This window comes from Chrysemys picta, chromosome 6, assembly GCF_011386835.1.
Source record: "Chrysemys picta bellii isolate R12L10 chromosome 6, ASM1138683v2, whole genome shotgun sequence".
NCBI classification, from domain to species: domain Eukaryota; kingdom Metazoa; phylum Chordata; order Testudines; family Emydidae; genus Chrysemys; species Chrysemys picta.
The window spans coordinates 27541928-27565133 of record NC_088796.1 but is presented as its reverse complement, the minus strand read 5'-3'; the positions used below and the strand labels follow the sequence as shown (position 1 = coordinate 27565133).

The 23206-nt window shown below is 41.6% G+C and overlaps 2 protein-coding genes across 3 annotated transcripts in view; both read left to right on the top strand.

Annotated features, from left to right (window-relative positions):
• Positions 1-5755, top strand: part of C9 (complement C9) — a 31458-nt gene extending 25703 nt beyond the window's left edge. Inside the window, exons 8-12 of the mRNA XM_024105626.3 lie at positions 91-219; positions 802-980; positions 1662-1890; positions 3379-3564; positions 5580-5755. Of these exons, the coding sequence (XP_023961394.2) occupies positions 91-219; positions 802-980; positions 1662-1890; positions 3379-3545 (704 nt within the window). The 3' untranslated portion in view covers positions 3546-3564; positions 5580-5755. The remainder of the gene's footprint in view (positions 1-90; positions 220-801; positions 981-1661; positions 1891-3378; positions 3565-5579) is intronic.
• Positions 5756-8233: 2478 nt separating this feature from the next.
• Positions 8234-23206, top strand: part of FYB1 (FYN binding protein 1) — a 122327-nt gene continuing 107354 nt past the window's right edge. For both annotated transcript variants that reach the window (XM_065598878.1, XM_008168697.4), the window contains exon 1: positions 8234-8793. In XM_065598878.1, coding sequence (XP_065454950.1) covers positions 8791-8793 — 3 coding nt within the window. In that variant the 5' untranslated portion in view covers positions 8234-8790. The remainder of the gene's footprint in view (positions 8794-23206) is intronic.

Below are 23206 nucleotides of genomic sequence, written 5' to 3'. Positions count from 1 at the left end.
TAAAATCGTATTCATTTTTTCTTATTTTCCTGTTTTTAAAACCAAATATGCATTTTCCCCTAATAATCTCCAAATTAATTGCATTTGCAGAAGTCACAGTAGAAGATGTAAAGGAATGTCTCGGTTATCATTTAGATGTCAGTCTAGTAAATAAAGAGTTGGATTTCAAAGGTCATGTAAAAGGTGGTAAATGTGAAAGCATCAACGTGAAATCAAATTGTAAGTATATCTTTAGTTTATGTGTGATCAAAACTGCAAACTCTTTTGCTTAAAGAGAGAGGATATTGATTTCTTCCTTCTTTTAAACCAGTTAAATGTCTACAATAATATAGTATTTGCAAAAGGCTGAGGGAGAAGGATTCAATGCCAAGCACAGGACAGGCAGGTGTTGCAAGCTTCTCTGCACTGCTCTGTTCATGCAACTCAATTCTTAGCTGTGCTACCCAGGCCAGTCTAACCTTTGTCCTTTCCTTGTACAGGTCAGGTGATACTATGGCACTCATTAAATAATGTGTACGACACCCATTTCTGTGACATCTGGTGTACCCACCTGTCCATCCATGCCATGCTAACCCCATAGAAGTCACCATTTTTTTCTTGTTTTTTGGCATTTTGGTGTGATTGCAAAATTCATAAAATGAGATTTCTCTCAAATGATGGAGAATAAGCAAAGTTTGATGAGATTTCACCACAATCTCATAGGATGGAATCTTCCTTCTAGTCACTTTGGGGAGACGTGAGCTGATTTGTGCTAGAATCTGTGCAATTGAACTTCCAGTCATTCTCTCTCTCTTTCTGCAGACACTCATGATGATGACGCAGTTATTGATGACATCATTTCTTTGGTTGAGGGAGGGAAGATTGATTTTTCTGTTAAAATAAAAGAAATGTTACTGAGGAATGCCAAAGTGGTTGATGTAGAGGATTATATACAGTGGGCTACCTCACTGATTGATGCTCCAGTGGTGATACAGCAGAAGGTAAGGAGAGTTTCTCCTAGGCCAAGTATGTTACAAATTCATATATCATAATTACCTGTAAAATGTCCCTTTCCTATGGTGGGAAAAATATCAAGAATGACTTTGCTTACCATTAACTAGTAGATAGTTTCTTCATCTTAGTGCATCTTGGTAGCTTTGGTCCTTTTTAATGGATTGATAGATTCCAAGACCAGAAGGGACCACTGTGATCATCTAGTCAGACCAGGCCATAGAACTGCCCTGAAGTAATTCTTGTTTGAACTAGAATGTATCTTTTAGAAAAATAAGATAGGGTACGTTGAGCAGAAATGAACAGAGCATTCCAGGTGATGGGTGCACTGTTGATTTATTTATATAAGAATGTTATAGTCAATATCATTTTCCAACCCATTCTTTGGATGAAGACTAAGTCAGTGGGCTCTGTAATGTATTTTGGGTGCAACTATGGGGATCTGAATCTTGAGCTATCTGGTCCGCATGCCATTGCTGCAGGATTAAAATAACCCATGTCCAACAGTTATACCAGATACATGGTGCAAACTATAAGTAAGGAGACTTCATGTTATCAGAAGAAAGGATTTGTTTAAAATAACTTTTTCTAAAGATTTGTGTAAGGAAAGTATTTAGACATGATTATAGGGAAAATAATGTGTATTATGTATGGGTTTTTTTCCTTTACAGCCATCTCCAATACATACTCTTGTTCCAGTAAAAATGAAAGATGCACATATAAAGAAACAGAATTTGGAAAGAGCCATTGAGGACTACATTATAGAGTACAGTGTGTGCAAATGCGAACCCTGCAAAAATGGTGGTACCTTGTTGCTAGTGGATGGAGAGTGCATGTGCCTATGCTCCAGCTATTTTAAGGGAGATGCCTGCCAAATCCCCAAATCAAGAGCAGATGAAGGTTAGTAGATATTCATGCAGACGTAAATTGACATGTTGTCAGCATGTATGTTGGAGCATACTTTGAAAATATGGTCTTTATCCAGACAGAATTAAACACTATCTGTAAGTTCTTATATCATAGAACAGATTTACACACTGTGCTGACCTATTCAGCTGGGCATGAGGGATGGAAGTTAGTTTTAGCCTGTACAGTATGTCTGTGAAGTGTTAAGTGGAGAAGAGATTCACTTAGAGATTCTCTCTATCCCCTGTCCACTGTGCCACCATTACTGTGCCTTGTAAAGACATCCAAACCTCTCACGAACAAGAAAATTAACTGAGCAAGAATGTGGATTGGCAATGCCATAGAACCAAAGCAGAGAATCAAGTTCAGGCAAGAAAACCATTTCCATTTTCCTAGCTGGGTTTCCTCAGGTTCTCTGCAAAAGCCCAGTGCTTACAAATGTATGCCTCATGTTGCATGATCACATAATGCAGGCTTACAACTAGATTGGTCCAGTATACAGTAGGTGCCAATAAGCAGGCAGCCTAATATTTCAAGTGCCATCTCTGTCACAAAGTCTCTCTTCTGCTCCAGCCCTGCTACCAACTGTTCCCTGATACCTATTAACACACAGGACAATGGAGGAAAGCAATCTTCTTTTGACATTCTTCCTGGCCTGTAACACTCTTCTGCCCTGTAGTGCTCATCCTTCACAATTTGCCCCAGGCTTCCAATAACTAAAAAACATCACTCAGTATTTGCTGTAATGTAGTAAGTGTAAGGAACAATACAAACACTGAGGTAATCGTAGCTATTTATATAAGGCATTGTCTACATCACCTACACTGGGTTTTTAGCCACTGGTGGAGCTGAACCAGTGCAACCCCCTAGTGTAGGTACAATTTGCACCAAGGTATCTTATCCAGTTATATGTCATGGTTGGTTAGCTGCACCAGTGTCTACAATAGTGACTAAAAATTGTCAGCTGGTGTAAATCCTCATAACTCCATGACTTCAATGGTGCTGTGCCAGTTTACACCCACTGAGGATCTGGCCCCCACTGTAGACAAGGCCTGAGGCAAAAATGGCTATTTTTAATGCAGTTCTGCCACGAAAAGTGACTGTGTAGAAATGGCCCCTTCTTATGCAATAGATTTATTCCTTGTGGTCAAGGTTTAATAAAACAGGTGCCCAAAGTGAAGCTCTGCATTTGATTTTTAGACACTTACATATATGGCTGGATTTCCAAAACTGCTGAGCACCCAGAAGTGCCAGTGGCCCTGTGTGTTTTCGGCATACAATCTGTTGGGTTCTTCGTGATGAAAATGAGTTTTTACTGCTTTGGATTTCTAGAGCCACCATAGTTGAGAGAGTGTGGGCTGAATTCTGTTCCATCTTGTGCTCTTTCAAAATAGTTACTTCCTGAATTTCAAATAGTTGCACCTGTGCCACTACACCCAAGGCAGCAGGTTGCTGGACTAATGCTGGTTTGGCCCAATACAGATAAAAAGGTCACTGATGGGGGCTGGAGCTGTTGGACTGCTTGGTCCCAATGCGTGCAGGGAGAACACACTCGAACTCGTCAGTGTAATAATCCTGCTCCAGGACCAGGGGGCAGGCCATGCCAAGGTGACAGCATCGAAAAAAGCTACTGTTCTCAGGCAAAATAATTGTACAAGTCTAAAAAAGGTGAGTAGCACCTCATTGTGGTGGTAATGTATTGTTGCCCCTTAGCCCAAACAGTATTTGGTGCCTTACAGGTTTTTTTTCCAGTAGAAGGAGAAATTGATGACCCATGTCAGGTATTCTTTGGTGCAATCCTGTTTGTTTACATCTGCTTTCTCCCTTTCAGCTGGCTTTCTCTGCTTTCTGCCTCTCTCACACAAATGGCTTGCTAAACCATCCATTAGCTGCTGTGTTTGCAATCAGTCACAGGGAAATCTCTCAACCCACACAATTTAACCTCTGGTGGGCCTTGCCATGTGGTACACTGACTTGGGTAGTGAATTTCTATTGTTTCCAGCTATTACTGCATAAAGAGGCATTTAGTTGCTCCTTCCATTTTGCCTAAAGGAAGGGTGGTTAGCACCGCTATGGCTTTAACAAGGTCTGTGTGTGTCTAGATCAGATCTGCTTGGTGGCAGCCATTAACACCTTCCAACATATAAAGTGTATTTAAATGAAAAGGTTGTGCTGCATCATGACCTTTACCCCTCCCAAAGCAACCCCAATGGAAATATTTATGTGTGCATCATACATATGAAATAAATAAACCCTGTTAAATATCCGAATTAGATCCATGTTCTGCAACAGTGTTTAAAAACTCACCTTCCATCTTGTGTCTGCAGTTTTTGGATGCAAATAATTGTGTGCTCAGTTATGGTGCACCTGCAAATTGGGTAGTTGGGCATCTTTATGACCCATGTTGTGCTCACAAAATTGCAGGCACAAGAATGGAGATCTGGCTAAGTCCAGGCTGAAAATTGAGCCCTTAAATTCCAGTTAGACTCTACATCACATAGAGAGAGAGACATACAGAAAATGGGAGGCAAACAATGGAGTTAATCTCAGTTCAAGTTGAAAGTTCTTAACCCTGAATTTTCTTATTTGGTGAGTTTAATAAGACCTCCTAGTATTACTTTAACAGGAGTTTTGAGTCTTCCAATTTGAAAATGATGAAAACAGTTTTTTATTGAAATGGGGGGGGAACCCTGCAAAAAACAGCAAAAATGTAGGAAAGGCCTGTAAGGTTTTTCCGGTGCAAAGTGGCTTTAAGCCAATAGGGACCAGCCACTGGAGAAGTCCCCCAGGACATGGGGAACTCTCTGTTGGTAAAGGTAGCTGCACTGCTCCCTGTGCCAGCTCGCTCTCACCCACAGTGTCAGGGGAAGGAGGGACATGTTGCTTTCAGGGCGTAGGCAAGACTGGGAACAGAACTGGCCTGCTGGAATGCAGCTCAGCCATGTCGTCTTCTAAAAGTGTAACACCTCTGAGGGCATTCATGCCCGTGGTCTAAGTTAGAGCTTGTGTGGGGGCCACGCATCCCTCAACAAAGGAGCCACATCTCCAGCACCTTCTCTCCATTCCAACTAACTGTGAAGTCCCTAAAATCACAGGAGCCGCTTTATTTTACTCCTGCAATTCACAATTGGCCTGTTTATAACACAGTCAGGAAGGTAAATGTCATAATAATGTACACTGAGCCTACATATCCAAGTATGTGTCCTACTGTATTGCACAATCAAATCACCTTACCAAATTAAAATACATTGAGGGTGGGAAGGGATAGCTCAGTGGTTTGAGCATTGGCCTGCTAAATCTTGGGTTGTGAATTCAAGCCTTGAGGGGGCCACTTAGGGATCTGGGGCAAAAATCTGTCTGGGGATTGGTCCTGCTTTGAGCAGGGGGTTGGACTAGATGACCTCCTGAGGTCACTTCCAACGCTGATATTCTATGAGGCCCTGGTTTTCAGAAAAGTTAAGCATCCATAACTCCAGCTGAAGTCAGAGTTATAAGGGCTCAGCATTTCTGAAAATTAAGGGCTTCTTTGACTTGTTCAGTCTACATTAGAACCATATTCGAGAGACACTAAGATCATGTTCCCAGTAAGCTGTTACATTCACCTACTTAAAATAAGGCAAACTATCTGATTGACATGATAGCTACTCTCTATGTGAATTCTCTAATATTCTTTCTTTTGACAGGCGTTTGTTATGAAAACAATACAGCCTTCAAAGGCATTCATGAACTCTGCAATTATTCTACCGCTCAAGCTTCCTGTTGGCAGAAGGATTGGAATTGAATGCTTCATGAGTGCCTATACCTTAAACAATCGCTAATCAAAAACAAAATAAGATAAAAATAAACATGGTTAAGGAGATTAGCTGTTGTGATTGGTGTTCAATGTGCATTTTGCTTTGCTTCCTTTTAGCACTGGGATACATGCTACCCAATGCCTCCAAGAAAAAATAATTTGTCATTATTGGCAAAAAAAGGAGAAGTATTGATGTAAATCATTTACATATTTTGTGGCTCTTAGATTCATAGATTCATAGATTATAGGACTGGAAGGGACCTCGAGAGGTCATCGAGTCCAGTCCCCTGCCCGCATGGCAGGACCAAATACTGTCTAGACCATCCCTGATAGACATTTATCTAACCTACTCTTAAATATCTCCAGAGACGGAGATTCCACAACCTCCCTAGGCAATTTGTTCCAGTGTTTAACCACCCTGACAGTTAGGAACTTTTTCTTAATGTCCAACCTAGACCTCCCTTGCTGCAGTTTAAACCCATTGTTTCTGGTTCTATCCTTAGAGGCTAAGGTGAACAAGTTCTCTCTCTCCTCCTTATGACACCCTTTTAGATACCTGAAAACTGCTATCATGTCCCCTCTCAGTCTTCTCTTTTCCAAACTAAACAAACCCAATTCTTTCAGCCTTCCTTCATAGGTCATGTTCTCAAGACCTTTAATCATTCTTGACTTATTGTTTCCTAGATCCGTGTTGCTCAGCTAGGAGGGGCATTATCTGCAAGTGGGTAGCCTGGGGCTGCAGGACTGGCAGTGTCCTGCCTGGAATTCGTGATGATCAAATCTCAGATGATGTGGGTAGGCAATGACAAGTTCCCACTCCCTCTCTATGACATGACAGATACCCAGCTTTAGCCACTCCCCACAACCTCTTCCTCAGGCCCCCTTGCAACTTTCCAGACAACCTGCCAGGCTCCCAACTTGGACCCTCCCCAACTCCCCAGTTTTACTGGCTTCTTAATGTTCTTCTCTGTCTGTTCCAGCTTTCTTCCTTGCTCTCTTCAAACACAGGTTCTGTCCTCAACTAGCAGAGTGAGGCATAACATTGAAAAAAATAACTTACGTATGACAATCAAATCATTTTCTCATTGACCAAAATCTAACCTGCCTTTCATCTGTTTGTTTACTGTTGGTTATAGCTGTAACACAAAAATTAGTGGGCTTGATTCATATTTATACTAAGGCTTCCTTTACACTGCAAGAGCAAATGAGAATGTAGTTCAGAATATTTTTGCATACATCAGACATGAGGAAGTACCCCTGATGATAACTCTCAGTATTTAGTGTAGGAAAGAGGGTGGCCTAGTGGGTGGAACACTGCATTGGGACTGGGTTCTATTCCTGACTCTGCCACTGGGTGATCTTGGGCATGTCACTTCACCAATCTTGCCTCAGTTTTCCCCTCTGTAAAATGGGGATAATTGTACTTGCTTCCTTGGTAAAGCACTTTGAGATCTGCTGATAAGCACTGTATAAAAACTAGGCAGTAGTAGCTGATCAGAAGAGTAACATTTAAATGGCTTTGGGTTTGGGTGATGTTTTTGGGATCCTCACAATGACATGTCAGACTTTTTATATGATGAGCTGGGTGAAGAGTTACTGGTCTCGGTGGAATCCCATTATTGTGACATCACTTTTTTTTTTTAAAAACCCTTTATCTAATTTAATTACTATCTCATCTCCTGCTCTTCACCACACATCCTGTTTCATCTGCCTGTTGAGAGTTAGATCCACATGCTTAGTCAATAAAATGTTTAAGAAACTATTTGGGGGGGTTTCCTAGTTTTTAAAGCTCTGAATATTCATGGAACTAACGTTTTGGTTTATTATGAATCATTCGTGGGAGCCAGGAGAGGCAACATTTGAGAACTGCTATGATATGTGAGTGTGGGAGAGCAAGAGAACATAGCACCAAAAGACAGACTCTTGCCAGAGCTATTGCTTCTGCTGCTCATGACAGAGGTTCCTAAATCTATAGTTAAAGCTTTCACACCCATTGTTAAACTCAGGGGCGAAAAATAGCACATATAGTAAAATAGGTTACTCTATGTGCATGCTGCTTAAAAAGCATCCCAGAGTGATTATTCTGCATGAAAACGCCCTTGCTGATTTCACAAGAAATGTGAGACAACCCAGCCTGCCGTACATCTGCCTCAGGCTCTGAATCGCTGAGGGTTTTTACAGAAACGCTTTGAGGGAGGCATCTCCGACAAAAGATAAGAACACCAGAAATAGCACCATCACTCCCCCTACTTCTGATTTTTGCTAGCTAAGCAAATAATTTAGAGGGGTTTTTCTTTTTTAATTAAAGAGAGATTAGACTTCTGTAGCGTGGACCTATCTTAAGTACTGATAGGCTCCCATTGAAGAAGTACCTACACACCTCACAATATTGTAATATGAGATAGGGAAGTACTATTATTCCCGTTTTTTTACAGAGGGGAACTGAGGCATAGAGAAACTAGCTTGACCACATTCCCCCTGTGATAGAGCAGGAACATGTATTGAACCATCATTCCTTTCTGTTTTGATCTAGAGTTGAATTTTGAACAGCCAAACATTCAGAGGTGTTTGAATAAGGGTTATTGCTCCAGCCATTATAGGCAGGGTTCCGGATTTAAATTCCAAACACCCCTCAATATTAGAGCAGGAAAGTGATGGATTCAGGAGGATGTTAGCAAAGCCCGAACATTTGAATGTTGCTGGAAAGCAAGCATGAAAGGCTTTTAAAAAGAAAGGAGTCAAAATACGATTTTGAACTCAACCAAACACTAGTGGGAAAATGTTTATACTATTTTCTCATCTAGTCATTAACCTGTTTATCATCCTTTGGAAGATTATATAATGAACATATGTTAATTCACTTGTCCTTCTCAGCACTACATTGTATCCCAAGAAAATACATACAGCTATAAGCATTGTTAGGCCTCTGATAATATGCAAAACAAGGATTTTGCTGTTATAGCTTCCTGTGAAAGCTGGACAGACCACATAGACTTTCAAAAAAAGGAAGTGCACTCTCTGAAGGACAGAAACATTTTTTGCCACACAATATTGCAGTACATGCTCTTTACCAGACTTGCAGACACTGAGTTGCTGAAGCTATGGTAAGTACAGAACTTTCTATTCATTTACTTTTCATACACACATGCATATGACTTAGAACTAAAACTACAGTGGACATGACTGTGAAAGTTGCTGTGTGCTCCCAGCAATTTTCATTTCAGTTCCCTGCAGTTGAACTTCCTGCTGTTTAGTGAATGATGAAACTTTCAAATTTCTTTACTGTCTCTTCCCAAGGCCTGGTGTACACTTAAAAATTAGAGCAACGTGATGGTCACTCAGAGCTGTGAAAAAAAATTGTGCCCTAAGTGCTGTAGTTAGGTGTAGATGCAGCTAGGTCAATGGAAGAACACTTCCATCAGCCTAGCTGCAGCCTCTCAGAGAAGTGGATTAACTACATGGATGGAAAATTCCCTTCCGTTGAGGTAGGAAGCATCTACATTATAGCGTAATAGTGGTACACCTACAGCACCATAGCAGTGCCGCTGTAATGTAGATGTGGCCCAAGTGATCTGTACAGCAAAGGGTGTATTTTACTGATTCTAGCATTTGGAATTAAGAAAGAGAAAGCAATTGTTTCCTTCAAGAATAAGCAGGAAAAAAAATGTGGTGTATCTTAGGGAGTCCAATGCCAATGTGAGTGTGTAGCAACAGCCACACATTGGAAATGGGAATGAGTCAAGCACTTTAATTAGACCTCCAGAAAGCCTTTCCAGTGTCCTAATCTGAAATGTAAGAACATTGTAGCTAAAAAACTTAAAAGCATTTTATGTGGCTATACAATAGAGCTGCACATTTTAGTAATCTTAGATGTGTTTCCTTAAAAATAAAACTTCAATAGAATACAAGTCTTCTGTATAATACTATAAAGTTTACATTGTTTAGATATTTTATTAGGAAATCCTGATCAATGATTGGAGCCAGGAGATGGTGGCTAGGGAGTGAACAATATGAAGTCTGAATGAGAGTAGCTTTTAGTATGGGCTACCTTTTCCTCTGGGGATGATGTAGAAGTACTGTGAGTATCTGAATGTTTTCATCATGGTATATATATATATATGCAAACGAAGCAATCTTTCATTAAGGGTAATGATTCTGTAAGATAGATTCTTCATTTGAACACTTCCATGTCAGTGCAATTGTGTGAAATGTGTAAACAGATTAACACAATCTGAAAGACTCTGATCTGGCTCCAAAGTCTGAACACCCCAAAGTTCAGGGGGATTTGGTTCAGGTCATCATATAGAGAAAGATGATGCATAAATGTTCAGATCCAGATCCAGGTTTATTCTGCACCACCACCACCACACAACGTTTGGAATTTATGGATCTGGGCTTTTGGTTGAGCCCTTCTCTAATGATGAAATCTTTCATGAGTCTGAGGAATGGCTTCAAAGGCTTAGAGTAAAATTTGGGATATGTAAAAATGGCATTTCTTATTCATCACTAATTTACTTTGATTTTAATTACTAGTATTCATGATAGTTACTATCTAATATCCAAAGGCAAAATTCTGCTCTGTTACACCAGTGTAATTTGATTCAAACTCACTGAAGGTAATTTACACTAGCTTTACACAGGTGTAACTGGGTGGAAAAATTGGCTCTAAATTTGTACAAGACTAGTATCCCACAATCATAACACATGTCAATTTTCTATTTATTGCAGAAATTCCACCCTTATCACTAGAGCTAGTCAATAAAGCCCCCAAATTTGCATGTACCCCTAGCACTTGCAAATCTCCATATTTAAATGTGTGTGGCTGGCACACAGCTACTCTATTGGCACAATTCAAATGTCTGGTTGCTTACCCAAATGGGGTTGTTTCAGTGTAGGGAGTATGAATGCAAGTATGGGGAGTGCACCAGTTGTTCTGTGCTCCAATATAGTTTGAAAATAAAGAACAAATAACAGGGCCACTTTTTTCTTTAAAATTAAAAAAAAAAAATTCTCCAAGTTGCTCGATCTGAATCCAGATTTCACTGGCAATTCAAAGTAATATAAAATAACTATGTGCATGTTTATGCTAGATTTATCTTAAACTGACAATTTTATAATACTGTTTCAAAGATACTGTTTTCACCTCTTCTGCTGAGCATCACAAGCATCCCAGCAATCTCTCAAAGGCAAATAAGCAATATTCTGCAAAGCTGCAGGAAGTGGAAATGAACTAAGGCATGAGATTGATAGATCTAGGAGTCCACTTAATCATCTAATGACCATGACCCAATATTGGCATTTGCTGATGTTTCAGCACACACCAGTAGCCATGGTCTGGAAGCATGCAAAATGTTTTTCTAGGGGCTCTCCCCTAAGTGACCCTGTCTAAAGTAACAGAGGGTCCCGTGGCACCTTTAAGACTAACAGAAGAATTGGGAGCATAAGCTTTTGTGGGTAAGAACCTCACTTCTTCAGATGCAAGTAATGGAAACTTCCATTACTTGCATCTGAAGAAGTGAGGTTCTTACCCACAAAAGCTTATGCTCCCAATACTTCTGTTAGTCTTAAAGGTGCCACGGGACCCTCTGTTGCTTTTTACAGATTCAGACTAACACTGCTACCCCTCTGATGCCTGTCTAAAGTGTGCAAGGCTAAGGGGTGCTATATCTGAGAAGTTTCAGGGCTTCGCCTTACTGCCATAATGTAGCTGGAAGCTTACCCAACCTTAAACCAAAGGCCCAGTCTGATAACACTGGATGAGAAAAATACTGGGCAACGCTAGTTGCTGTCAATGGAGATAACTGAACCCAAGTTACCACATGGCTGAAACTGACTAATGTATTCAGGAGAAATAGGTAGCATTCTCTGATGGTTTCAAACCCAGCTGTGTAATGCGGTTAGAAATAATCCTGAGTCCCCAGCCTTCCTGAAGTAGGATAAATCCTATTGATAAGAGTGTTAAACCAATTGCATGAAACAGGAGAACATTTGAGACTTGAGAATCCAGGTGAATTGATAAGATAAACCCTTATCCAGAAGTTGACCAGATCAGGATGAAATGATGAAACTGGTGACTCATTTGGATCTAGAATTTGTTGTTAACTATTAATTCTTGTTGAAGACTGTATAGAAAAAGAAGGGGAAGGTGTGTGAATTGTGTTTTTCAATCTGTAGGTGGGGAAGGCACTAAAGAGAAGCTCTACCATGAAGCAGAGAGCGAGGGTAGCTTTATACTGTTCATTATTCCAATAAAGTCCCTTCTTCAGTCTGAGAAGAAATCAACTTTTTTTCCGTAATTCTTTACTATTCTCACACAACAGGATTCAAGATGAAAATGCAATCCCAAATCCAGATTTTAAATACATTTTAATTTGGGGGCTATTTGGATTGTTTTATTAATATTATTATTAAATATTTATACTGTGGTAGTGCCTAGAGTTCCCAACCAGGTCAGGATCCCATGTTAGGCACTATATAGAAATATAATAAATGATAATCCCTGCCTCAAAGACTTTACAATCTAAGACACCAATTCTGCAAGTTACTTAAGCACATGCATAACTTTAAGCATGGGACTACTCATGTATTTAAAGTTATGCACATACTTAGGGCCATGAACTGGTTGGTTGTTTTTTTCAAACCATCTTTTAACTAAGTAGGACAAAACCCTCAGCATCTTATTTTCAGAGACCAACTTCAGACTAGCAGCATTAAAAATATGAATTTAGTAAACGCGTTAATTAATAGTGAAGGAACGGTAACAGCTTTGAAGTAGAGTTGGAAAGAAGAATGCTAGGTGTGTTTTAGCGGAGTTTGGGACAAACCCTATCAAACGAGTGAGCTTGCTGAAATAAAGCCATTTGCCACACTCTTATCTACAGCACTTTTTAAAAGTGCACATAGTGCTTCTGAAAGGTACAGGATAGACAGTGTTGAACAATGAAGTAATCTGTTTCTCCAATGCAGTGCGAGCTTACCCCGTGTCACCCAGCCAGTATGACTAAAGCATGACCCACGGGGATGACTTTGAGGGTGAAGGAACATTTCTAATAATGGGGCTGTTCATTTCTTGAGCTCTCTATGAAAACTGCCTGAAAGACTGTCTATTGGGATATTTTATGCACCATTGTTTCAGCCTGTAGAGCCTTCAATGCTTCTCCTCTACACAAGCATGCTGTCTCCCAAGTTTTTGAATGATTCTGCTTAGATTTTTTAATTCTAGCAAATTCTTTCTTGATCTGGTTGCTTAGAAAACTTCCCCCACTGTGGTTTTAAAAGTGCAAACACTGAAACAACAAACAACCTAAAAAGAGATGATGTGTCAAATTGAATTTCATTGAAGAAATAAACTGTTAACTACAAAAACAAAGGTGCATGCAAAGAGTCTACATAGCAACCGAGTTTAATTTTCTTCTCCATTTTGGGAGAAAGCAAGCTGGTTGATGTAATTATTTTACTGCATGAGTTAAACACTCATTTGTTTTAGCCCACTAGGATTAATGTTGCTGAGAAACTAGGTGATGTAAAAGATACCAAGAAGATGGTGGTTTCTTTGTTATTGTCAGCGTCCACTATGCTTTGTGGTGTCAGAGCAAGACAGGACTTGGCAATCTGGCACATATTGAATCAAGACATTTGTGACTGTGAATCAACATAAATAATAGAGGATTATTCTCGGTATTGGCTGAAATCCACAAACTATATATTCAGTCAGAAATGCGCCACACATGGGCTATCACTGTTTTAAACATAGTTGCCTACTTATGCCAATAGGCTGCCAAAAAAATTACTTTTTAGTTCCCCATCTATATGAACTATAAGATGCCCTGCATAACAGGTTTTGCACAACAGGTGTTGCATGTACATATTTTTTCCTAAACATAATTTGTTTTGATGCTCAGAGTTTCAAAGACCTTCCATTGGGGGGGATCATTTTCCCACATGAAGGGCTACAGATTTAGTGATCCTTTTTAGTTGCACCTGCCAACAAGTGAGCATAACTGTTCTGTGCTCAGAAAATGCTTTATGTGCTCCATCATGTGCACTGGCTTCAAGATCGTCTCTGGGTGCAACTGAAGATACTGAAGTTTACTCTCGGGAGTCTTTTATTATGGATGGGGACCTGGTAGCCTCAGTTCTGAACTTAGTCCCCCTTGTTTAAGGGAGAACAGATAGGATGTTTTTAGTGAAGGGTCCTTAACAGAGGAACTGATTTCAGTCATCAGTTCACCTATGCCTTAGTTTGTTGACCATCATGTCCATTTGTTCCCCCATGCCTTTCTCTGGAAGCAGAGGAAGAGAGAGTAGATGGGAGAGGGTTGTGGGATAAAACATCATGGCAAATGCAGTTACTGTTCATACACAGTCAGCATTTTTCTTTTCTAATTCTTCATTTCAATAAGCTGGTAGCACAACCATTCACTGGAAATTGTGTCACTGCGGGGCGGGGGGGGGGTGCACTACAACACATTCTGTTCTTTGCCCTAATGAAGGGCAAAAGTGACATTCTGAGGTATAGGGTCTCGGATTGGTGTAAATCTCATCTCTCTATGGAAGTCAATAGAGTTATGCCAATTTAAATCAGCTGAGCCTATAGTCTCATTTCAGCACTCTGCGGTTTACACACAAGCATTAAGCTCACATTTGGATTCACGGTGTGCAGTTGGAACCTCAGCTGCAGGCACAGGGCAGTGTGAAACTGTGTGGGAGAAGTGGGTTGGGGGAGAGTGGTGCCAGGCAAACGCTATTTGCAACGCTTCTCTGCTGGGCACCCAGAGCCAGCTGTGACAACTGCAAAGCAAGTGGAGATGGCCCAGAACGGGGGGAGGGGGCAGGGCAGGGCTGGCCTGGAGACATGCTGATTTGGCACATTTCTCGTTGCTGGCAGGTCTTCCATAGAGCCCTGGTTGGAACTTAGAGCTACCTCTATTTCCCTTTCCCTACAGCATGAATGCCTCCATCACAATAGCTGCCCCACTGACAGGGAGGGAAAAGCAATTTGCAATCCCTGTGCCACTGTGCAAAGGACATAGGACCCATCACTGATCCATTGTTGCCATCCAAAATAAGTCCTGCAATGCAGTCTGCTAGAGCAGACACCTAAGCCCACAAGGAGTCCTACTGATTCTATGTGAGGACAGTGATCCATGTCAGATCAGAGATTAGGTGAACTCCTAGGTTGCATATGCAAGTCACTTGGGAAGCTGCTAATGGTGGCTGTAAAATTGTTTTTCATTTTGTGGCAGGTTGTTTCTGTGTATTCAGACCTGCCCTATGTGTTTGGGGAAGGTGGGGCAGTGGCCAGATACGTCACCCTAAATTGTGGAGCCCTTGAAATGAATCCCAGTGGAGGAGATTGACACGAGGTTGGTGTATAATGATGGGCAGCTGCTGCAGGAATGGGGGGGGGCAGGCTGGGATCAGAGCTGGAGTGTGTCAAGCCACTTGGTAAGTGATGGGTTACGTGGAAGCCAGGATATGTCTGTGCACCGGCCAGTCCTATGTAACCCAACTGCACAATCCCTGGTTGGTGAGGAAACAGATCCTAGCTGAAGTTGTAAGTGTTCCAGGTCTACAAGTGGGTAGTAAAGAGGTTTCCCCAGGCAGGGCTGTCCCGACCCCTACGCAAAGTACGCAGCTGCGTAGGACATCAGGGAATCTGGGAGGCCTGAGACAACACATACACCGTGCAGGGGGGCTGCGTAAAGCACCAAAATGGCTAGGGATGGCCCTGTCCCCAAGTACTCAAAATGTACTGATAATGTTATTCTGAAAGGTGCGTTTTCCACTGTTGGTCCCTCAGAGTGCAGCCATACATTCCAGAGCAGCTTCAGGATAAGATGTATTGCTCTGTGCACAATGGTGATTAAGTTGCCAATACAGAATTTCCCCTTCCATAGTGGGGGGACTGGCCCCTCGAAGTAAGAATACACTGCAAAGCCTCAACAGATCCCAGAAAGAAAGGCAGTGGTGTTTTCCCACCTGCTACTAGTAGCTAAAAATTAAAACTTTACAAAAGTTATACAATTACATGCAGGGATTCACACTAACAATTGAATCCCTTATTCCTTTCTGCATATCTCACTTCCCCATAACACACACGATCTTCTGTAATGAGGAAGTATGCAAATAATCTTGTGCATGTAAGTACAGCTCTCTCCCATGGATGGAACATCCTCCTAAGTAATTGCACCCTCAAGTTCACAGATGACACTAAGTTGGGGGGAGAGGTAGATACGCTGGAAGGTAGGGATAGGGTCCAGAGGGATTTAGACAAATTGGAGGATTGGGACAAAAGAAATCTGATGAGGTTCAAACAAGGACAAGTGCAGAGTCCTGCACTTAGGAAGGAAGAATCCCATGCACCGCTACAGGCTGGGGACTGACTGGCTAAGCAGCAGTTCTGCAGAAAAAGACCTGGGGATTACAGTGGATGAGAAGCTGGATATGAGTCAGTAGTGTGCCCTCATTGCCAAGAAGGCCAATGGCATATTGGGCTGTATTAGTAGGAGCATTGCCAGCAGATCAAGGGAAGTGATTATCCCCTCTATTCAACACTGGTGAGGCCACACCTGGAGTATTGCGTCCAGTTTTGGTCCCCTCACTACAGAAGGGATGTGGGCAAATTGGAGAGAGTCCAGTGGAGGGCAACGAAAATTATTAGGGGTCTGGAGCACATGACTTACGAGAAGAGGCTGAGGGAACTGGGGTTATTTAGTCTGCAGAAGAGAAGAGTGAGGGGGATTTGATAGCAGCCTTCAACTACTTGAAGGGGGTTCTAAAGAGAATGGAGCTCAGCTGTTCTCAGTGGTGGCAGATGACAGAACAAGAAGCAATGGTCTCAAGTTGCAGTGCGGGAGAGCTAGGTTGGATATTAGGAAACATTATTTCATTAGGAGGGTGGTGAAGCTCTGCAATGGGTTACCTAGGATGGAGATTCCACCACCTCCCTAAGAGATTTTTAAGTTCAGGCTTGACAAAGCCCTGGTTGGGATGATTTAGTTGGTGTTGGTCCTGCTTTGAGCAGGGAGTTGGACTAGATGACCTCCCGAGGTCTCTTCCAACCCTAATATTCTATGATTCTAAGTACAGGGTACAAGATATTTTTGCCCATACAGATTAAAATGCCAACCTCTATATATCATGCCATTCCAAATGTAAGCAGGCGAGAGCTCATTCAGACCCTGGCATCCAGTAATGAGCTGAGGGGAAAGACTTCAGGAGCAGTCCCTATGTGCATTGACACATTTACTCTGCCCAGGTGCTCAGCAGACAGATCTGCTTTGCCAAAGTGATCAGTTTTGGCTGGTTTTGGGTTACAAATCACTTTGGATGCAGAGATAATGAAATGTTGTTATTCTTAGTGTATAAGTAAAGGGCAGCAGAACTATACTTAGCATGTCCTGCTGAGGGGGTCATCCTAAACAGAACCTCACTTGGCAAGCAGGAGATGGGGATGCCAAATTCCCAGGAAAAGGAAAGAGGGCAGGGGGTTCCTACCTGATGGTGTGGACTCTGCCTAGAGAGTCCTAGACTCCATTTGACCTCCCCTTTCCAGTGTTTAAAGACAGAGCTGATTGGATTCAAGGGAGCATCCTTGTTTCTGGTCAGTTCTGATTGCTAGAACTGAAATCACTGGTGAGCAGACCTAGGGGCTAAGCCTTGGACCTGGTTGGCGGGCGGGGGAGGGGGGGGCAGGGCAGTATTGCAGTGAAAGACAATGAAGAGGCAGCAGCAGACAAGTACCCCACTACCCAGTAAGAGCTAGGCTAAGTGATGGAACCTTAGAACATGGCATCACGGAAGTGGCAGTGAGCTGGCAAGCAACAGCAGTGATAGCAGCAGCAAGCAGCCAGCAATGGCAGAGCACAGTGGCAAGTAGTGGCAGACAACAGCAGCGAGCCAGTTGCAGAGGGGGTGGCAACAGCGGAGACATTGCTTGACACCCTCCTCCTTTTTGGGATGGGGCAAACCCATATGAACATACTGTTGAACTCTGGGTCTCTGCTAACCAAGGACAACCCGCTGTGAAAGAGTGTGGTGCAGCAGAGGGAAAGGGGAGTGGTGTGCTAAAGGCACATTTGTTCGTTGTACTCTCACACCACACTGAGAAACTGAGGTGAAGGACACTGCCCAGAGTACTGTAGGATAGGTGTTTGTTAGCTAATGGTTATATGCTTTTGAACTGCGCTGATGGTGTTTTCCCAAATTAATGCTGAGTTCCCTCTCCCTTTTCATAAAAATGCTCATTTGTTATACACACACTCAGTGCTTGTGAGTGGGGAAGTATTGCCTCTTAGAGGCAACTGGAGTGGTGTTAACTTTTTACAGCTTACTGGGTGGGGGCTCGAGCTTGTTCTGTTTTGTATTGATAAGATGAACCCCTAGATATTGAACCCAGCCGTTGCTGCTGCCTCAGCCCAACATAAGGGTTACACAGTAGGGATTAAACACCTTCTGTCTATGTCACTGTTCCTGCATCGCCTCTGCCCCTACAAATAGAATTTAATAAAATGATCTGAGGAGAATAGAGTTCATGCCTAAAAGAAAATCACTGGAGTCCCTTTACACATAACTTACATTCACCTCTTAATTGATTTTGAATTAGATGCACTGAGGTACAATAGAGTGCCTGGAATACAAGTGTTATAACCAGGACTGCCTGAGGGAGGGAGGAGTTTGTCCGAGGCCCTATCTGAGAGGGCCCCCAAATCGAGTGATGCTGCTATCTGATGCACAGGGTCGCCATGACACTCACCAAAACTGGTCCCTCTGTCATGACGGAAGGGTGGCCAAGCTAAACCTAAGTGACGCTATGATCCCATGCACCATGTCACAATGCCCAAAGCAGGGAACTGGGCACTGGACCCAGCCATGTGGGACAGGAGCCAAGTTTCTGCTGTGCGGCTCACTCTCCAAACTACTTCACCCCCACCCCAGAGCCTCCTGTCAGTGGTAATATATTTAGAAGGATGGTCCCATTTCAGATTTTGTCCTGGACCTCTAAAAATCTCTGTGTAGCCCTGGCTATAGCACTCCCAAATGGGAACAATGTAACAGTAAGAGTATATGTGGGTGTTAGATAAATCTGCTTGAAAGTAACTTACTAGGTGAACTCAAGAGATACCGACAGAGGCAGCTAACAGGACAGTTTTGGACAGAGTTGAGAGAGGGAGTGTGAGAGGCTTTCCTTCCAGGTTCAGCACTATATGTGATATCAAGATGCCCAGCAATGGAACAGTGGTGGTGACCTGCAATGGATGTGCCACATTCTCAGACAGAAGGGATTCCTGTGACGTGCAAATTGGTGGCTATGCTGGAGAAAAATTGGAGGGGCAAGCTGAGATGCTGCTGAGAAGCTGAGTTCCTGGACACATTTAGGAAACACCAGTATCCCAGGTTCAAGGAAGAATGGAGATGGCCACAAAGGAATCAGTGAGATAAGTCAGAGGAGGAGGCCTGGCAGCTCATAACCATCAGAGGCAAGAGGTCATGGCGGCATTCTATACTTTTGGAGACGGATGAGGATAGGCAGACTATGTCCATGAGAGAGAATTCCATACTGCTAGAGATTTCAAAAATGATACCAGTCCTCTGCATGGAAACTATGGAAGATACCTCTCAAGTTCCAGCAGGTCCAAGGGGATGGAGAGATGTATAGGACACATGTGGATGGCAGGTCAGCCCAACTTGTAAGAAAAATCAAGCTTCCCACAAACCTGGGACCAACTGTCCAAGGAAGCCAGATGCATCTTGGAGATTTGATATTCAGAAGACTCAAAGGAACATTCTAAAAGGGGTAGGCATACAACAGGGACAGTGTGCTGTCTTCCCAAAGCCAAGACATGAGATGTCATGCAAGACTGGATAGGCTTCTGAAGTCTATGAGCAAGGATGTGGACAATAAAATTAATCAAAGGACATGAAGAGAAGAAATTTTTGAATTGCCTATACACCAATGCTAGGAGTCTGGATAACAAACAAGAGGAACGGGAATTGCTCATTTAGGAGTATAAATTCAACCTAGTTGGTATGACTGAAATCTGGTGGTATGCTTCACACAACTGGAATGTTATTGTCAATGTTAATGTCAATTTATGAGGGATTGAATGAACAGAAGGGGAGGAGGAGTGGCACTTTGTCAAAAATGGCACTAACTGTTTCTGTGTCACTGATAACTCAAAATAATAAAATGATCTTAAAAGCTTTGGATTATTCTAATAGATAAAGCACAAGATGGGGTATTAGCTGGTGGCTGCTACAGACCACCAAATCACACTAAGGAACAGGATGGCTATCACTTTATGCACCTGTCTGTAATATATAGGGAGGAAAATTGTGAGATCACGGGGAATCTCAATTTGAGTGACATATGCCAGAGGTCACATGTTGCCAATACAAAAACAACCTTGGAATTTCTAAACATTGTAGATGACAATTTCCTAACTCAACACATGTTGTACCCAACATGGAAAAATTCTATATTAGACCTTGTCCTAACAGATAAAGAGGAATTGATCACAGAATTAAAAGTTAATGGCAGCTTAATACAAGTGATCGTATTTATAATGTGCAAGACGACTAACATCCAGGCCAGTTTTTTTTGTATGTATACACCCACCCACCCGTTTAATAGGGCCAGTTTCACAAAGCTGAGACAAATCAGCTGTGAGGAAGAATTTAATCAGAAAAATGTGAATGATAATTGGGAATAATTTAAGAGCACCTGACTAGATACCCAAGAAGCCACAATCCCACAATTGAGGAAGAAGGCTGTGCTGGTTTAAATAAAAAAATAAAATAAAAAAAAAACCCACACACACCACCTGGTTTAGAGGGGGAAGAGAAGACTGCTGTAAAAATAAGTATTATTATCATCATATAAACAAATGGAAGAAAGGGGAAGTTTATTGTAATGAATATAAATCAGAAGTTAGGAATTGTAGAAAACTGATAAGGTAAGCCACGAGACAGAAGGACACCTCTATGGCCAGCACAGTTAAGGAAAATAAGAATGTGGGTTTAATATATTAGGAAAAAAGAATCCTGACAATGGTATTGGACCATTACTAGATGGAAGTGGTATTAATTCATCATTCTAAGACAGAACCGGCAGATGTGCTCAATAAATATTTCTCTTCATTTGGTGGAAAAAAAAAAAAAAACAGGACACAGCTTCATCATGTAGAGATAACATTCTTTCCATTCTACCACTGAAGGAGGTTAAACAGAAGTTACTAAAGTTAGACATTTTTAAATCAGCAGATCCAGATAACTTACATCCAAATGTTTTAAAAGAGCTGACTAAGGAGCTTACTGGACTCTTAATATTGATTTCAATAAGTCTTGGAGCACTAGGGAAGTACCAGAAGACTAAAAGAAAGTTAATGTTTTGCCACTATCTAAAAAGGGTATATGGGATGACCAGGTAATTATAGGCCTGTCAGCAGGACATCAATCCCAGGCAAGATAATGAAGCATCTGATACAGGACTCAATTAATAAAGAATTAAAGGTGGATAATGTAAGTAACGAAAATCAACATGGGTTTATGGAAAATAGATCATGTCAAATTATGTTGATATCTTTTTTGATGAGCTTACAAGTTTGCTTGATAAAGGTAATAATGTTGATGTAATATATTTAGACTTCCGTAAGGTGTTTGACTTGATTCCACATGACATTTTGAGTAGAAAACTAGACTGATATCAAATTAACATGGCACACATTAAATGGATTTAAAACTGGCTAGCTGATAGTCTCAAAGTGTAACTGTAAATGGGGAATCCATATTGAGTGGATCTGTTTCCAGTGGTGTCCCACAGGAATCGGTTCTTGGCCTTACTCTATTTAGTATGTTTATCAATGACCTGAAAGAAAACATTAAATCATCAATGATAAAGTTTACAGATAACATGGAAATTGAGGGAGTGAAAAATAATGAAGAGGACAGATCACTGAATCAGTGAGATCTAGATCGCTTGGTAAACTGGGTGCAAGCAAACAATATGCCTTTTAATAGAGCTAACTGTAAATGTATACCTCTGGGAACAAAAGAATGTAGGCCATACTTCACACAACAGGGTCCCCCACCCTTGAAGCAGTGACTGAAAAAGATTTGGGTGTTGTGGTGGATAATCAACTGAACATGAGCTCCCACTGTGACACTGTGGCCAAAAGAGCTAATGCAATCCCGGGATGCATAAGCAGAGGAATCTTGAGTAGGAGTAGAAAGGTTATTTTACTTTTGTATTTGGCACTGGTGTGACCGCTGCTGGAATATTGTGTCTAGTTCTGGTGCCCACAGTTCAAGAAGGATGCTAATAAATTGGAGAAGGTTCAGAGAAGAGCCACTAGAATGGTTAAAGGACTAGAAAATATACCCCATTGTAATAGATTTAAGGAGCTCAACTTATTTAGTTTAACAAAGAGAAGGTTAAGAGGTGACTTGATTACAGTCTATAAGTACCTACATGGGGAACAACTGTTTAATAATGGGCTCTTCAATCTAGCAGAGAAATGTAAAACATGATCCAATGGCTAGAAGTTGAAGCTAGACAAATTCAGACTGGAAATAAGACAAATATTGAATGGTAAGAGAACTTAACCATTGGAACAATTTACCAAGAGTTGCAGTGGATTCTCCATCATTGACAATTTTGAAATCAATATTAGATCTTTTTCTAAAAGATCTGCTCCAGGAATTATTTTGGGGGAAGTGCTATCACAACAGTCCCTTCTGGCCTTAGAATCTATGGCTCTCTGAAAGCTCATGTGCTACATTAAAGGGTAATAGATCAAATTATTAATGCTTTTTGTTGTGGGTTTGGTGGTGGTGGTGGGATTTGGGGCCCAATTCTGATCCAATTAATTTAAGCAGGAATCTTCTGCCATTAACTTCAGGAGGGGCAGGATTAGGTACAATAGCCCTCATTCAGCAAAATAATTAAATACCTGCCTAACATCGAACATGAGTAGCTAATGGGATTTCTCAGGTGCTTAATGCAAAGCATGTGCTTTATTGAATCAGGGTCTATATGTCTGGGTTAGTATGTTGCGCCTTGTGGCTGGTTGCAACCCCCCAAAAAAACTCCCAAAAGACATGAGTCCTTCTATAGGTGACAACAAGCAGCTCATTCTTTAGCTCAAGTGCTAGAGGTTTATGACCCATACTACTATGAATCTAGTCGTGGCTCACCACATATTTGTGGCTTAATACTGAGAAGTGGAAGAAACTAAACAAGGCAATTTGCAATGTCTCATTACAAAGCCAATCTCTCCTAATTTTTCCAGACTGTGCTATGTACTTTGTATCCCTCAGGTTGCACTGCAGAATTAGAAACGTGTACAGATCCTGCAAGGTGCTCCATGATAACTGACCTCTGTACCCTTGCGGAGGCCCAGTGAAATCACTGGACGTCACAAAGGATCTGGGCTCCATCTGCACAGAGTTGGTTAGGGCTTGTCTAAACAAACACAAGCTGAGGCATCAGTACATCATTTGTTTCCATTAGTCATT